The sequence below is a fragment of the Hyla sarda genome, chromosome 3, assembly GCF_029499605.1.
Source record: "Hyla sarda isolate aHylSar1 chromosome 3, aHylSar1.hap1, whole genome shotgun sequence".
Classification (NCBI taxonomy): domain Eukaryota; kingdom Metazoa; phylum Chordata; class Amphibia; order Anura; family Hylidae; genus Hyla; species Hyla sarda.
In genome coordinates, this window is record NC_079191.1 from 351,525,852 (window position 1) to 351,543,007 (window position 17,156).

General features: G+C 45.9%; 2 protein-coding genes across 5 annotated transcripts in view; one reads left to right on the plus strand and one right to left on the minus strand.

Annotated features, from left to right (window-relative positions):
• ABHD12 (abhydrolase domain containing 12, lysophospholipase) overlaps positions 1-17,156 on the minus strand; it is a 117,266-nt gene that overhangs the window by 64,250 nt on the left and 35,860 nt on the right. For 2 of the 3 annotated variants that reach the window (XR_008891517.1, XM_056567548.1), the window contains exon 1: positions 12,723-13,251. The exons of the other annotated variant lie outside the window; for it this stretch is intronic. Coding sequence is in view for 1 of the 2 variants with exons in the window: in XM_056567548.1 (XP_056423523.1) it covers positions 12,723-12,883 (161 nt within the window). In the remaining variant the exon portion in view is untranslated. Of the gene's footprint in view, positions 1-12,722; positions 13,252-17,156 lie in introns of those variants that run through there. 3 annotated transcript variants of the gene reach the window in all.
• The window catches only part of GINS1 (GINS complex subunit 1), a 65,701-nt gene continuing 51,607 nt past the window's right edge, over positions 3,063-17,156 (plus strand). The window contains exon 1 of one of the 2 annotated variants that reach the window (XM_056567551.1): positions 3,063-3,140. In XM_056567551.1, the coding sequence (XP_056423526.1) occupies positions 3,066-3,140 (75 nt within the window). In that variant the 5' untranslated portion in view covers positions 3,063-3,065. Of the gene's footprint in view, positions 3,141-17,101 lie in introns of those variants that run through there. The other variant, XM_056567552.1, reaches the window with a different exon arrangement.

Genomic DNA, 17,156 nt, shown 5'->3' on the forward strand with positions numbered 1-17,156 from the left:
TGTCTCGGGAAATGCCCAGTTTAGAAGCAAATCCCCATAGCAAACATCTTCTAAACTGGGCGTTTCCAGAGACAGGTGTCATCAGTGAGGATTTAGACAGAAAAGAACAAACTTAACTTCAGAAGCTCATAAGTACTGAAAGGATTAAGATTTTTTTAATAGAAGTAATTTACAAATTTGTTTAACTTTCTGGAGCCAGTTGATATATAAAAAAAAAAGTTTTTCCTGGATAACCCCTTTAATGCTGTGTAAGCAATATAAATAGAATAAAATCTTCAGTATATACAGTAAATATGAATATATCTTAAAATACAAGGACTGCATGACCCCAGTGGTTGATATGTTGTAGAGACATACAAAAAGTTTTTATTGTTGGGGTTGGAGTGTTCAGTCACGTGAAAGAGGCAGGAGAAGTGCGTTCTCTCCCGGCTCTGTCTCATGTAAACAGGACAAACTTCTGTAAGTCTGTGGGACTAACCTGGTCTCACATACGGAGTGAACAAAAATAAAAGACAACAAAAAACACAGCATGTGATCCCAGCCCAAGTCCTTAGTATTATGTTGTATTGTAAGTGTTTTGCTGCCTTGAGAAAAAGGTACCTGGACTCTTATCTTATTGTGAGTCACTTAGAAAGAAACAACCGTGACCTGAACAAGGTTATTGGGAGCGAAGTGTGTAACCTGGACAAACAGCTCAGAAGAATTGTTCTTAGACGCCAGGTCAAATACTAACAGTCATACTGCATGTCATCCCCTATATAACAAACAACAACATTGTACAAAATGAAGGGGAAAAAATAAAAATGTTGATAATTTTTAGAAGCCTGAAGAGCAAAGATCATATTTTTTGGGCCCCAGCTTTATCCCTGCTAGAAAGTATGTCAGGACAGACAGTATGGTGGACAGTGACTAAGGGGCAGACAGTATGGTGGACAGTGACTAAGGGGCAGACAGTATGGTGGACAGTGACTAAGGGGCAGACAGTATGGTGGACAGTGACTAAGGGGCAGACAGTATGGTGGACAGTGACTAAGGGGCAGACAGTATGGTGGACAGTGACTAAGGGGCAGACAGTATGGTGGACAGTGACTAAGGGGCAGACAGTATGGTGGACAGTGACTAAGGGGCAGACAGTATGGTGGACAGTGACTAAGGGGCAGACAGTATGGTGGACAGTGACTAAGGGGCAGACAGTATGGTGGACAGTGACTAAGGGGCAGACAGTATGGTGGACAGTGACTAAGGGGCAGACAGTATGGTGGACAGTGACTAAGGGGCAGACAGTATGGTGGACAGTGACTAAGGGGCAGACAGTATGGTGGACAGTGACTAAGGGGCAGACAGTATGGTGGACAGTGACTAAGGGGCAGACAGTATGGTGGACAGTGACTAAGGGGCAGACAGTATGGTGGACAGTGACTAAGGGGCAGACAGTATGGTGGACAGTGACTAAGGGGCAGACAGTATGGTGGACAGTGACTAAGGGGCAGACAGTATGGTGGACAGTGACTAAGGGGCAGACAGTATGGTGGACAGTGACTAAGGGGCAGACAGTATGGTGGACAGTGACTAAGGGGCAGACAGTATGGTGGACAGTGACTAAGGGGCAGACAGTATGGTGGACAGTGACTAAGGGGCAGACAGTATGGTGGACAGTGACTAAGGGGCAGACAGTATGGTGGACAGTGACTAAGGGGCAGACAGTATGGTGGACAGTGACTAAGGGGCAGACAGTATGGTGGACAGTGACTAAGGGGCAGACAGTATGGTGGACAGTGACTAAGGGGCAGACAGTATGGTGGACAGTGACTAAGGGGCAGACAGTATGGTGGACAGTGACTAAGGGGCAGACAGTATGGTGGACAGTGACTAAGGGGCAGACAGTATGGTGGACAGTGACTAAGGGGCAGACAGTATGGTGGACAGTGACTAAGGGGCAGACAGTATGGTGGACAGTGACTAAGGGGCAGACAGTATGGTGGACAGTGACTAAGGGGCAGACAGTATGGTGGACAGTGACTAAGGGGCAGACAGTATGGTGGACAGTGACTAAGGGGCAGACAGTATGGTGGACAGTGACTAAGGGGCAGACAGTATGGTGGACAGTGACTAAGGGGCAGACAGTATGGTGGACAGTGACTAAGGGGCAGACAGTATGGTGGACAGTGACTAAGGGGCAGACAGTATGGTGGACAGTGACTCAGTGACTAAGGGACAGGATAGAAAGTGCAGTGTACAGTGAATACAATGCTAGGACATATTCAGCAGTCATGAAGTGAATGGAGCGAGAGCGTGCATACTCAAATGCCGCCCCACTCAGACAACAAGGAAAAATCATTCATGTGATCAGATACTCAACACCTGTCTAAAAGGATAGGTGATACATTGTAGTCTTACATTTCCAAAACCCAGGGCACGAAGCCTGGGGCACAAGATCCCTTTAGGGACAACCCCTTAAAATATAACCTTTACTGAATATATAAATTATAAAACTTTCAAAGTACACCACGTGACAATAGTTAAAATTTCAGTGTCACACTTCCAGTTATAAACATGATTGGGGATAGACCCCTAGTCCTTAGTATATGGGGATCTGCAGTTTCCCCTATTCCTGGATAACTGTGACACACATTAAAACCACCAAATTTGCCCCCTCTACTAGTTTTGGTGCCTCAGCACCGTCCTCAGGAGGGTATATGGGCAAACATCTCTCCACGTGGGCCTCGCGTCCTTATATAAGTTAGGTGTCAGGCTGTCATCATTTGGCGCCTGTTCACCTGCCTATCACCCCCTCCTCTCTTCTGAACCAGAGTCCTGCCTCTATTTTTACCTGTCTGGAGATCAGCCAATAACACACTTATTATTCTGCACTTGCATGCATACCTATATTGCTTATATCTGTCAACAGGAATAAGCAATCTAGGTATGCGCGCAAGCGCAGAATAAGTTCTTAGACTGATCAAAATTAAAGTCCGCGCACATAAGCAAGTGATGATGCGCATCAGCCAAGAATGACCTCGTACACTTGTAAAAGTTTGCACGCATGCGCGAGCGGAAAAGAGGCTATGGTACAGTCATGTGACACACGTGATGGGGCAGGAGACGGAAGCGCAGCGCATGAAGACAGAGTCAGCTTACAGGTGAATAGAGTGACTGGCAAAGAGGGATCCTTCTTGGCTGATCTCCAGACAGGTTAAAATATAGGTAGGACACTGATTGGTTCAGAAGAGAGGAGGGGGTGATTGGCAGGTGAACGGGTGCAGGATGATAACAGCCTGACACCTACAGGGATGTGGAAATTTTATTAAAAAAACTACGGTACTTGTTCATGGGGCTAAAAAGGAGCAAAATCTACTTGTCCCTCATGACGATCCACTTGTCCGGCCAATTTTCGCTTTTACGCTCTGTTTCCTCCTCGCCCTATAATAGCCATAACTACCTACTATAATGATACCTTTTAATTTTTAAATAACATTTAATATATATATTAAAGGAAGTAAAATTGAAATAGTAAAAGATAATTTAGCAGATTTGGTGGTTTTTCTTTTCTGCGCCATTTATCTTGTGGTTGAGGTTACATGTTAGTTTTATACTTTAGGCCGCCTGATTACAGCAATACCAGATTTGTATAGTTTACGTCAGGTTTTACTAATTCTGAACTTTTTCTAATTTTTTTAATTGCCATTTTTTAACCCCTGTAGCTTTATTTTTTTCCCCGCATACCAGGCTGTATGAGGGCTCATTTTTTGCGCCATAATTTGTATCGGTACCATTTTGGTATTGATCTGACTTTTTAACCGCTTTTTAACATTTTTTTCTGGGATATTATAAAAATTGCAAATCTGTGGTTTGGTATTTTTTTTACATTTACCGTACGGGATACATAATGTTATATTTTAATAGGTTGTACAATTACGCACGAAGCGATACCAAATATGTTTATTTTTATTATGTTTGCATGTTTTTATATAGGAAAAGGGGGGTGAGGAAGGGGTTAATGCAGCGGTCTTCAAACTGTGGCCCTCCAGATGTTGCAAAACTACATCTCCCAGCATGCCCGGACAGCCAACAGCTGTCCTGGCATGCTGGGAATTGTAGTTGTGTAACATCTGGAGGGGCACAGTTTGAAGACCACTGGGTTAATGTGTGTCTTTCAAACTTTTATTAAAACTTTTTTTTTTTTTTTTTACACTTTATTAGACTTATGAGGAATCATTAGATTCCTCATACAGATGAATAGAGTTCTATTGAACTCTATTAATCTGTGAGCTCTGTGATCCATTGATAGAGCCTGGTCCAGCCAGGATCTATCAATGACAGAGCGGGACAGCAGGAAGCAGAGGTAAGCCCTCCGGCTACCTCCATAGTGGATCGCCCCCCACCCCACTAGCACACCAGGGAGCATTCACATGTCCCTTTAGACGCCGCTGTCAAAGGGTTAATAGCCAGCCGCGGCGATCGCTGCATGCTGGCTATTAGCGGCGCCCCCGGGGGCTGCAGAGTATGGAGCGGGCAGGAATCCCGAGCCCGCTCCATACTCCCTGTGAGCACCGCAAGCATCTCCCCGTGCAGACGTGCGTCCGCTCCTCCCCTCAGCTACAGCTGGGGGGAGTGAAGGCAGAGGACGCAGGTCTGCACGGGGAGAAAGAAGCCACGCCCCCTCATCTCCCCCCGCACGTCTGCAGAGCAAGAAGCCACGTCCCCTCATCTCCCCCCGCACGTCTGCAGAGCAAGAAGCCACACCCCCTCATCTCCCCCCGCACGTCTGCAGAGCAAGAAGCCACACCCCCTCATCTCCCCCCGCACGTCTGCAGAGCAGGGGAGAGAAGACAAATACACAGCTTCTCATCTCCCCTGCTCTGCTTCAGAGGACACAGGCTGCAGAGTATGGAGCGGGCAGGAGTCGGGAGCCGCTCCATACAGTCTGCAGATCGCCACCGCGCTTGTCAGGTCCGGCCCTGCTTGGCCGAAGCCGGGCTAAGGGCCGGACAAATTCACCTGCCCGGCGCCCAAAACTGCTAGTCCCGGGCGTCGGGCGATAGAAATTCCACATCCCTGCACCTACCTTATATAAGGACACGAGGCCCACGTGGAGGGATGTTTGCCCATATACCATCCTGAGGACGGTGCTGAGGCATCCAACTAGTAGAGGGGGCAAATTTGGGGGTTTTAAGTGTGTGTCATAGTTATCCAGGAATAGGGGAAACTGCAGTTCCCCATATACTAAGGACTAGGGGTCTATCCCCAATCCTGTTTATAACTGGACCTGTGACACTGAAATTTTAACTATTGTCACAGGTTGTACTTTAAAGGTTTTAGCATTTATATATTCAATAAAAGTTATATTTTAAGGGGTTTTTCCCTAAAGGGATCTTGTGCCCTGGGTTTTGTAAATTTAGTTTATAAAGTGATCGCTGGCTCCTGAAGGCGATCATTGTGGTTAACATTGTAGTCTTGGAATAAACCCTTTAATCTAATAAAAAATAAACTATTATTAACCTGTTAAATCTCCTGCCACATCAACACCTACATGGCAGAAGATCACTAAGGTCAGTGACCGGCTGCAGAAAACAAAGATTTTGCAGTGGAAAATCAGTAGTGTGTATGCTTTAGAAAACAATGGGAGGCTGCTGCACCAAAATTGTTTAGCGGAGAAATTCTGTTGCGTAAACCTACCCTTATAGGCAAACGTCAAACCAGATTAATTCACTGCTTTGAGTCTGACTGAGCAGCTGGCCGTAAGTCAATCGCTCTGGTGCGCAATTCACCTGGTTATAAACTGCAATCTCAGCGCTCTGAATGGCATGTAAAAAGTTTATGTTCTTGAGAGTACTGATATGTTCAGGATACACATGCTAGCTGCTATGAGCAGCCAAATCCCACTGTCGGTAGGTTGCATTGGAGCTAGCTCTGATCCCAGCCATTTAATCACCTAGGTGCCGCAGTCAATAGGAATCACAGCATCTAGGCTGTTATAAAAAGCAAGGCTATTATTGCGTTCACAATTCTACTCCAATTATATTTATACTCCAATTATTGGTTAAACAGAAAATCAGTAGTGCACTGCAATATTTAGCATTCTGTTGTATATAATACTTAAAAAGTAATTACTAGATTACACCACACATTGCTACATAGGCCTATCATTATTCTGAGCATTGCTTTATACCTCCATAGTCCTTTCCAGAACCCTCATTATACAAATGATGCTTTCCCAGCACTGTACATGCCCAGAAGTCCAGCCCATGTCTTCTTTATTACTCTCATGGCCTGCTTGTATTTGCCTATCCCGTCTCACTGAAAACCACTAGATAAAGAGGACATGGCTAAACATCCCTGGTGTCCCCATGTTGGGAAACACCCTCTGGGCTTTTGAGACCTCGAGGTACATGTGCACTAGTGGCGAGTATTATACTTGGTACTGATTTAATGCAGACTTTATCATCTTTTTGCATTGTTACTTTGTTTTTTGTACTGTATATATTTTTGAAGGTATATTTATTTTTTAATGGTAAACTTATACCGTATATACTGGAGTATAAGCTGAGTTTTTCAGCACGATTTTTCGTGCTCAAAACGCCCCCCTCGGCTTATACTCGAGTGAACTCTCCACCTGTCAATCCCTTTTCAGTGGTTTTCAACCTGCGGACCTACAGATGTTGCAAAACTACAACTCCCAGCATGCCCGGACAGCCATTGGCTGTCCGGGCATGCTGGGAGTTGTAGTTTTGAAACATCTGGAGGTCCGCAGGTTGAAGACCACTGCGGCCTTCGTCATCATCCAGAACCCCCGTTTGTTTTCTACTCACCTCCCCTTGGTGGGAAGGAAGGGTGAGCTGGTCCGGGCCATCTATGCTGCAGGGACCGTCCGGTGGGGAGGGTTAGTTGTTCCGGGCTGTCCATCTTCACCGGGAGGACCTCTTCTCTGCTCCCGGCACAGCCCCGGACCAGTGACGTTGCCTTGACGACGACGCATGAACGTCCCCGTGCGTCGTCATCAAGGCAACGTCACTAGTCCGGGGCCGGAGCAAAGAAGAGGGCCTCCCAGGGAAGATGGACAGCCCGCAACGACTAACCCTCCCCACCGGACAGTCCCTGCAGCATAGATGGCCCGGACCAGCTCACCCTTCCTTCCCACCGAGGGGAGGTGAGTAGAAAACTAAAGGGGGGTCTGGATGATGACGAAGGCCACGGTGGTCTTCAACCTGCGGACCTCCAGGTGGTTCAAAACTACAACTCCCAGCATGCCCGGACAGCCGATGGGAGTTGTAGTTTTGCAAAATCTGGAGGTCAGCAGGTTGAAGACCACTGATGAAGGGATTGACAGGCGGTGATGATGAAGAGGGGGGAATGATGAAGGGCTGTGATGATGGGGGGGGGGGATGATGACAGGGTGATGATGACAGGTGGTGATAATGAAGGGGGGGATGATGACAGGGTTGTTAATGATGGGGGTCTGGATGATGACAGGGGGATGATGTATTTCCCACCCTAGGCTTATAGTCGAGTCAATAACTTTTCCTGGGTTTTTTAGGTGAAATTAGGCGCCTTGGCTTATACTCAAGTATACAGTCTTATAGAAGAAAAGATGGCACTCACCATGTTGAATAATACAGTGATTTATTTGTGAAACGGCAGGACACAACAGATTGGGAGAGAGGGAATCCAGGTGAGCAATAACTATTTCGTGCGCAAGCGCACTTCTTTAGGCCACCCTACTTGAGTATATACGGTATATACCATAGTCTATTTACCCTCCCCAGTACACACTTTCTTTATGGCTGTAGTGTTATTGCCATCAATTCATGTGGTTTTTAGTGATGTTAACCTTATATACTAGTATAAAGTCTTGAATTTTCATGTATATATTCACCTGTGGACTATAGACTACTGTTGAATCCCCATTAGGGAACTTTCCATGCAGAACCTATACAATTCCCTAATGCATTGCATTAGACAATTATTACTAAAAACGCTTGTTATGAATTGCATCAGAACAATAACCCCTCTATGTAACGCTACGTAAATACAAGTTGGAAAAAACCCAACAATGTAACAAGAAGTGAACAAGGAAGGATGTTCTTACAATAAAGCTGATCTATCTAGATGTGCATTTTTACGAGAGACGCTGGAGGAGAAAGCCATTTCTGCAACCACCAGCTTTCCCATGGTGATGGCCAGGTTATAGGGGCTAGCCACATCACAGACCACAGGATGGAATCACATTTTCCCCACACAATTTTGTAGAAAAAAAAATAAAAAATTTCAAAAAAACAAGAAAAAACCAAAACGGGGTGTCACTTGTTAGTGTCAACTATGCAACATTTTTCTCTACTTAACAAAAGGAATTGTGCCTATTAGAATTGAAAATGAGATCTGACAGGTCTGCTCTATAACCGCTTGTTTTATTAGACTATATTCACACTGTGTCAGCAGTATAAGTTTACTGTATGTGCTGGGAAAGCACCCAGTTATACTGCATATTTATCCAAAGAGGGGAATCTCTGTAACACAATGTATCCTAACCAGGGTGCCTTCAGCTGTTGCAAAACTACAAATCCCAGCATGCCCAGACACCCTTTGGCTCTACGGGCATGGTGGGAGTTGTAGTTTTGCAGCAGCTGAGGCACCCTGGCTGGGAAACACTGCATACTGTAATGATTGTCTAATCGTCCATCATGCTGGGAGTTGTAGTTTTGCAACAGCTGGAGGCACTCTGAGTGGGAAACACTGCTCTTACATTTACCTCCAATGGGAGAATGCGAGACACAATGTGAAAAGAGCCTTGGGGCATGTTCACATGGGTATTAACAGTGTGGCTTTTGATGTGGAAACCACATGCCATTCACATGAACGATCCCATAAACGATTGATCAGAAGTCAGATTCTGGTTAGTAGAGAGTTAATTTAGGGTAGGGTCACACACAGTGCATCCACAGTATATTTCACGCTGCGGATGCGCCAACAGGAAACCCACTGCTATGAGCTGACACACAGAGCTACCTGGCCATATTTCACACATCTGCAGCATGAAATATGCTGCGGATGTGCTGTGTGTTTGACCCTACCCTTAAGCTGGATAGCAGGGATTAACCTATCCCCTATCCTAGAGGTCGTTCCCCTACAATCTCCCCACTGCACAGAGCACAGGATTGGTACGCACTCCATGCGTGCTCTATGGGAGCACACAAGCGCAGTACTTTGTATGTGTGGCTCTCTCAATGCATGGAGTATATGCCAACCCCACCGCTCCATGCAGCAAAGAGATTCGGGGGTGCCTTTTTGGAGATGGCGGGAGGTCCCAGAGGTCGGAAACCCCAGCGATCATTGTAAGGCTCTGTTCACACTGACATCATGGCTTCCATTACAACAGAAACCATGACAGTAGCACAGGTCCTATTGATCGATGGAGGACAACTATGCCCAATGTTCTCCCTAATGGAGTCATTTGACAGGAAGAACAATGCGGAATGCTGAGCTTTTCCTTCCCATAAGTTCTGATGGAATTACAGACGGATGATCTTACAGTAAGTATTGTGAATGGAGTCTCATACACACTACAGTTTCTGCATAATCACATGGAGTCCTTTAATGCCACAAAGGGGCAATGAAATGGCAGTAAGGGTACTCTCTCTAAAAGCTGTGACAGAATGTTTGGGAGTGGACACACACCTTGTGGGAGCGGGTGATAAAGGTCAGAAATCCAGCGGGAGCGGAATTAGGAAAACCGTCCTGCACAGAGCTCTACTTCAGATCCCCTGCAGCATCTGAGGAACGAACTGTAGGTAGGTCATAATATACCCTCTACTGTATGTTGGCGTATTGTTACAGTAGAGGGGTTAATGTACCTTTTTCATCATTTATTATTTTTAAATAAATACAGCAATTCTCCTACGCTGTCTCCTATATGTTAAGGTGAATCCACAGCACATATACAGCTATAGGGCACAGATAGTTTTTTTTGATGACTAAGGCCTGTATAATCTCTTCTGCAGCCTCAGTCCATGTAGGGGGTTTCTGCAGTTTCAGCACATTTGACCACAGAATGCAGCACACATAGAAGAACAGGGGAGAATGAAGAACTTGTCTACTGATACAAAACTGGTCTACAGTGTCTACAAGGAATAAAATCATACAGGATGTTCAGTTGTATCAGCACCGTATACAGTACCTGTAAAAAGTACATTTGGACCCCGTTCACACAGCGGAATTTCCATCCAGAATAAGATGGAAAAATTTGGCTTGGAAATTCCGTTGAAGACGACTCCCATTGTTTTCAATGGAATTCTGCTGCACACGACAAAATCATTTCGGCATAATGCAGAATTAGACTTTTCACGCTCTGGCCATTGTTACTGCGCATGTGCCGGCCCCTCACTACAGTTGGGAGTAGTGAGGCTTCAGCGATGAAAGGTTTAGGCGCATGCCCCACGAGACTCCTCGTCACTAGGATTATTATTATTATGCTAATTAAGTGGGCGAGCTTAGGAGCGTCAGAGGCAGACAACCAGCAGGGGCCCCGCCTTGAAGCGAGATGCAGAAGCCAAACAACGGAATTTACCAACGCATAACTCAAAGGCAATTGGAGGAAAAAACGTAAGTGACCTCTCATTGAATTCCTGTTCACCCACACTATAATCCAGTGTATTCGATTTAGTGGGGGTGAACTTGGTGACAGTTTTCCTTTAAATACATATACATATACACATATATATATATATATATACACACACACGATAGATAGATATAAATACACACACACACACACACACACACACACACACACACACACTAGTGCTGGGCGGTATGACCAAATATGTGTATCACAGTATTTTTGTAACTTATGGCGGTTCCACGGTAAATAACGGTATTTCCCCCCCCAAAAAAATAAAATAATTATCAGCCCAGTGCTGCCCTCACATATCACCCGCATGCGCTGCCCTCCTCGTCCTCCTGTTTTTTGCGGCCACCGGCGCTGACACTATACTGTACGCTGTATCCCTATGCCCGGGCTGCAGAAGGTAAACAAAACACTGGCGATGTTCCACCTCGGCCAGTGATAGGCTGAGCCCACTGTCATGTATGGAGCCGGATTCTTACATGACAGTGCGCTCAACCTATCACCTGCCGGCGCGGAACATCGCTGCGACCGGTGATAGGCTGACGTCTCTCCGACTTTCCTGTCCGCAGGAAGAGCGTGAGGCCAACGTAGGAACGTGCATTAAAGTTTATTTTGTTTACCTTCTGCAGCCCGGGCATAGGGATACAGCGTACAGTATAGAGTGTCAGCGCCGGCGGCCGCAAAAAACAGGACGAGGAGGAGATCAGCGCTTGCGGGTGATATGTGAGTATTTACCCCAATGGGGACAGCGCAGCGCTGGGCTGATCATTTATTTCCGAGGGGGAGGGGCCAAACCGGTATTGCGGTATGGGGAAAATTTAATATTGTGCAGGAAAAAAATTTCAGTATTTGGTATGAATCGGTATACCGCCCAGCCCCAATATACACACACACACCTTTCAGAGATACGTCAAAAATCATGTTTTTGATCGGTCAGCGTCTCAGTGCTAAAACTCCACTGATCATTGGAATGAGCGGGAAGAAGCAGGTGGTAGCGCACTTCACTCCCCAGCTCAGTGATCGCCATCCTGCAGCCACATTATAAGCCTAACGGCGAGTCCTGAGGAACTAGATGGAAACTGCTGTGAGCTGGGGAGTGAAGTGCGCTTCCAATTACTTCTCCACACTCATTACCCTGCACTGAGACCCTGACCCATCAAAACAATTCATGTGCCAAAGTTATTTTTATTTTAAATGACAGATACACTTTAAACTCTCACCTGTCCTTCAGATGGGGACAAGAGACGCAGTTCTGTGCGCCAACACATTTCTTATGAATATAACTTGTGCACAGAACTAGTTGGGCATCATATGGTTGCCTAGCAACTGTACCCCCCCAGCATGGACCTACCTCTCCACATGCAAGGTGAGAGTTCATCTTTACAGGTACCCTTTAATATCGCAGCACATCACTGTGTGAACTGGTGCTAATGTACAGAACATTTCAGAAGTACTTAGATGCTGTGCGGGGTATATATCAGTGGTCCCCAAACTGTGGCCCTCCAGATGTTGCAAAAACTACAACTCCCAGCATGCCTGGACAGCCAACGGCTGTCCAGGCATGCTGGGAATTGTAGTTTTGCAACATCTGGAGGGCCACAGTTTGGGGACCACTGGTATATATGATGGTGCGCTGACCTATCACTGTTAATGGATTGAATGTAGACTACTGATCATGGGATACTTTTATTTTATGGGTCACAAAATCATCATAAACTGCAAATAAATAAATAAAAACTTCAAGAAACAGCCTGGACATAGTCACTAGCAGAGCAGAGCACCTAAAGTGAATGGATACGGCACAGTATAGGTCAGCATACAGTTACACATACCATAAGTCTCAGTTTCCCAATTGGTGTGCCTCCAGCTGTTGCAAAACTACAACAGCCTTCGGGCATGCACTGTAAGAGCACTGTTCACATAACTTGGAGCCATATGCTGTCATCTCCCGGTCCCCTCAGCAGTCTACATCAGTATAGTGGGCTGAAGAAGACACCCCCCATCCCGTGTACTGCCCTGTGCAGGTGCCGCATTAAGCTGCTGCAGTGGGTCCGTTCACCTTGGCGGGACGGATGACGCATGCGGCTTTTCCCCCCCGTACCTGCTGAACCTCTTCATGCCTTTGCTGTCGGAGTCTGAGTCCGGGAGATAGTGCCCCCTGCTCCCCGGGATCCTCAGGTTCTTCAGGCGGCAGTCCCGGTCCAGAGGGGCCGCTCCGAAGCCGTCATGCTCCCGGGCCGCAGGCTCGCTTCTCTTTCTCATCCCGGTGCAGGCGGCGGGGGTGCGGCGGGCTGCGGTAGCGGAGCTAGGATGTGCACATCAGGGACGGAGTGAGCGGTGTCCGGGCTGCGGTTGTTGTGCTCTCGGCCCCCTCACAGCTGAGCTCCGGGCCGCCCCTCCTCCGTGACCTCCGGCCGCCCAATCACCGGGGAGGCTGCCTGGTTACCGGGGCCTCAGAACCGCCTCCTCCGACTGTGACAGGACAGGGATGGAGGATGGGAGAGGTATATATCATGTATACAGCTCCGCCATCCTGTCTCCTCTCCACTATCCCTGCCTCATAGCCTTACATTGTGGCCCCACAGTGCTGGGGTTATGTTCACACTTTACTGCGGTACTTACACACGCCGGTGTGAGGGGAAAAAAAGCAAACCCATGAAAAATTCGGACCGCTCTTTTCATGGGTTTGATTTTTTCACCTCACACCGGCCAAAAAACACAAAAATGTTCCTCAAAAAGTAAAAAAAAAAAAAACGCAAAAAAAAAGCTTGAAAATTAGATTGATGTATTTTTGAACCTCTAAATACCGGTGCATGAAGCCCTTAACCCCTTAAGGACCGGGGTTTTTTCAGTTTTTGCATTTTCGTTTTTTGCTCCTTGCCTTTAAAAAATCATAACTCTTTCAATTTTGCACCTAAAAATCTATATGATGGCTTATTTTTTGCGCCACCAATTCTACTTTGTAATGACGTCAGTCATTTTGCCCAAAAATCTACGGTGAAACGGAAAAAAAAAATCATTGTGCGACAAAATTGAAAAAAAAAACGCCATTTTGTAACTTTTGGGGGCTTCCGTTTCTACGTAGTACATTTTTTGGTAAAAATGACACCTGATATTTATTCTGTAGGTCCATACGATTAAAATAATCCCCTACTTATATAGGTTTGATTTTGTCGGACTTCTGGAAAAAATCATAACTACATGCAGGAAAATTAATACGTTTAAAATTGTCGTCTTCTGACCCCTATAACATTTTTATTTTCCGTGTATGGGGCGGTATGAGGACTCTTTTTGCGCCGCGATCTGAAGTTTTTAGTGGTACCATTTTTGCATTGATAGGACTTATGGAATTTTTATTCATTTTTAAATGATATAAAAAGTGACCAAAAATGCACTATTTTGGACTTTGGAATTTTTTTGCGCGCACGCCATTGACCGAACGGTTTAATTAATGATATATTTTTATAATTCGGACATTTCCGCACGCGGTGATACCATATATGTTTATTTTTATTTACACAGTTTTTTTTTTATTGGAAAAGGGGGGTGATTCAAACTTTTAATAGGGGAGGAGTTAAATGATCTTTATTCACTTTTTTTTTCACTTTTTTTTTGCAGTGTTATAGGTCCCATAGGGACCTATAACACTGCACACACTGATCTCTTATGCTCCCATAGGGACCTATAACACTGCACACACTGATCTCTTATGCTCCCATAGGGACCTATAACACTGCACACACTGATCTTCTATGCTGATCACTGGTTTCTCATAGGAAACCAGTGATCGATGATTCTGCCGCATGACTGCTCATGCCTGGATCTCAGGCACTGAGCAGTCATTCGGCGATCGGACAGCGAGGAGGCAGGAAGGGGCCCTCCCGCTGTCCTGTCAGCTGTTCAGGATGCCGCGATTAGCCGTGACTATCCCGAACAGCCCGACTGAGCTAGCCGGCAACTTTCACTTTCACTTTTAGCCGCGCGGCTCAGCTCTGAGCGCGCGGCTAAAGGGTTAATAGCGCGCAGCGCCGCGATCGGCGCTGCGCGCTATTAGAGGCGGGTCCCGGCTTCACTATGACGCCGGGCCCGCCATGATATGACGCGGGGTTACTGTGTAACCCCGCGTTATATCAGGAGAGCAGGACCAAGGACGTACCGGTACGTCCTTGGTCCTTAAGGGGTTAAGGACCAGGCCAATTTTATTTTTGCGTGTTTGCTTTTTCCTCCTCGCCTGCTTCTAAAATGCGTAATTCTTTTATAATTCCATCTACAGACCCATATAAGGGCTTGTTTTGTTGCGTGACCAATTGTACTTTGTAATGAAATCTCTCATTTTACCATAAAATGTAGGACAAACCCCCAAAAAAATTTTTAAGGGAGGAAATTTTAATGAAAACCACAAATTTGCATATTTTAGAGGGTTTCGTTTTCACACTGTACACTTTACGGTAAAAGTGACAGTGTTCTTTATTTTGTGATACCCATGGCTAGATACATTTCTATTTTTGTACCGCTTAAAAAAATCTCAAACTTTTTTTTTTTTTTTTACAAAATCAGTAATCTAAGATCTCCCTATTTTGACCAACTATAACTTTTTCACTTTTCCGTATATGGTATGGGGTGTTATGAGAGCTCATTTTTTGCGCCATCATCTGTACTTTTTATCGATACATTTGCATATATAAAACTTTTAGATCACTTTTTATACATTTTTTGGGAACAAAATGTGACAAAAAAAAATATTTTTTACGTTTACGCCGTTCACTGTACAGGATCATTAACATTATATTTTGACAGTTCGGACATTTACACATGCAGCGATACCAAATATATTTATTTTAAAAAAAATTACGCTTTTTCGGGTAAAATGGGAAAAAGGGACAATTTTTATTGGGGGGGAGGAGATTTTTCACTTTTTGTTCACTTTTTATTTTTACATTTTTCAATTTATATATTTTTTACACTTTTTATTTCATTTGATTGCTAATATTGTTCAGTGATATACAGTGACCCCCCCCGACCTACGATGGCCCCGACATACGATCATTTCAGAATACGATCACTCTCAGAGGCCATCGCATGTTGAAGGCAGCATCATCATACGATGCTTTTGTATGTCGGGGCCATCACATAAACGGCTATCCGGCAGCGCAGACTGCTTCAGCTGCCACCGGATAGTCGTTTACGGTGCCCCGTGAGCTCCGGTGACGATCACTTACCTGTCCTCGGGGCTCCGTAGCGTCCTCTTCAGGATCCTCTGCATCGTCGGCGCTCTCCATCGTCGTCATCACGTCGCTGTGCACGTCGTCCTGTCATCCAATAGGAGCGTCGTGCGTAACAACGTGATGGCGGCGACGGAAAGCGAGGGTGCCGGGGAAGCAGAGGCCTTGCCGGAGCGTCGGGGACACCCCGGGGACACGGCGACAGCGATGGAAGGCGACATCCAGGGCAGCGGTGACGAGCGGTGATGGTCCGGAGCAGCGGGGACAGGTGAGTACAACTTCCTCTAACAGTGGTCTTCAACCTGCGGACCTCCAGATGTTGTAAAACTACAACACCCAGCATGCCCGGACAGCCGTTGGCTGTCCGGGCATGCTGGGTGTTGTCGTTTTGCAACATCTGGAGGTCCGCAGGTTGTAGACCACTGTCCTATACTTTACATTGCACGGATCCCTCAACATACGATGGTTTCAACAAACGATGGTCCATTTGGAGCGGATTACCATCGTACGTTGAGGGACCACTGTATATAGGACGTAGCACTGATCAGTATTATCGGCTATCTTCTGCTCTGGTCTGGTCAATCTCAGACCAGAGCAGGAGACGGCCGGAGGCAGGTGAGGGGACCTCCGGTGGCCATTACAGATGATCGGATCCCCGCGGCAGCGCTGCGAGCGATCCGATTATCTATTTTAACATGCGCTTTGCCGAAGATGCCGTGATCTGTATTGATCACGGAATCTGAGGGGTTAATGGCAGACATCCGCGCAATTGCGGATGTCGGCCATTACTGGCGGGTCCTCGGCTGTGGGGACCCGCAGTGTATGATGCAAACACCGCTCCGATGCTCGCGGTCATACACAGGACGTAAATGTACGTCCTGGTGCGCCAAGTACCTCCGCACCAGGATGTACATTTACGTCTGTGGTTGTTAAGGGGGGACATTTATCTTTATATACACACCGTTTTCACTGTCTATTTTGCGTGTTTTTTTGCGTACTTTTTGATAGAAGTTTTACTGTGGAATTCTATGTGACTGTGTACGGTAGAGTAGATTATGCAGTGTACACGATTTGCAATCTGAGACCTTAATGTTTACACGCATAAACTTTGCGCAAGTCCCGATTAAATTGGGCAAATATACACCATCAAGGAGGACACGTAAAAAGCTGTTGAAATCTGTCCAGCAATATGTAATAGAGATTTAGAACCGCCTCCAACTATTTAATCTTTTTTGCCATAGACTGACTATTATACAACAACCTCTGAAGGGAATTCACAAGCATTAGGGTCAGCCATAACACTAACCTGGATA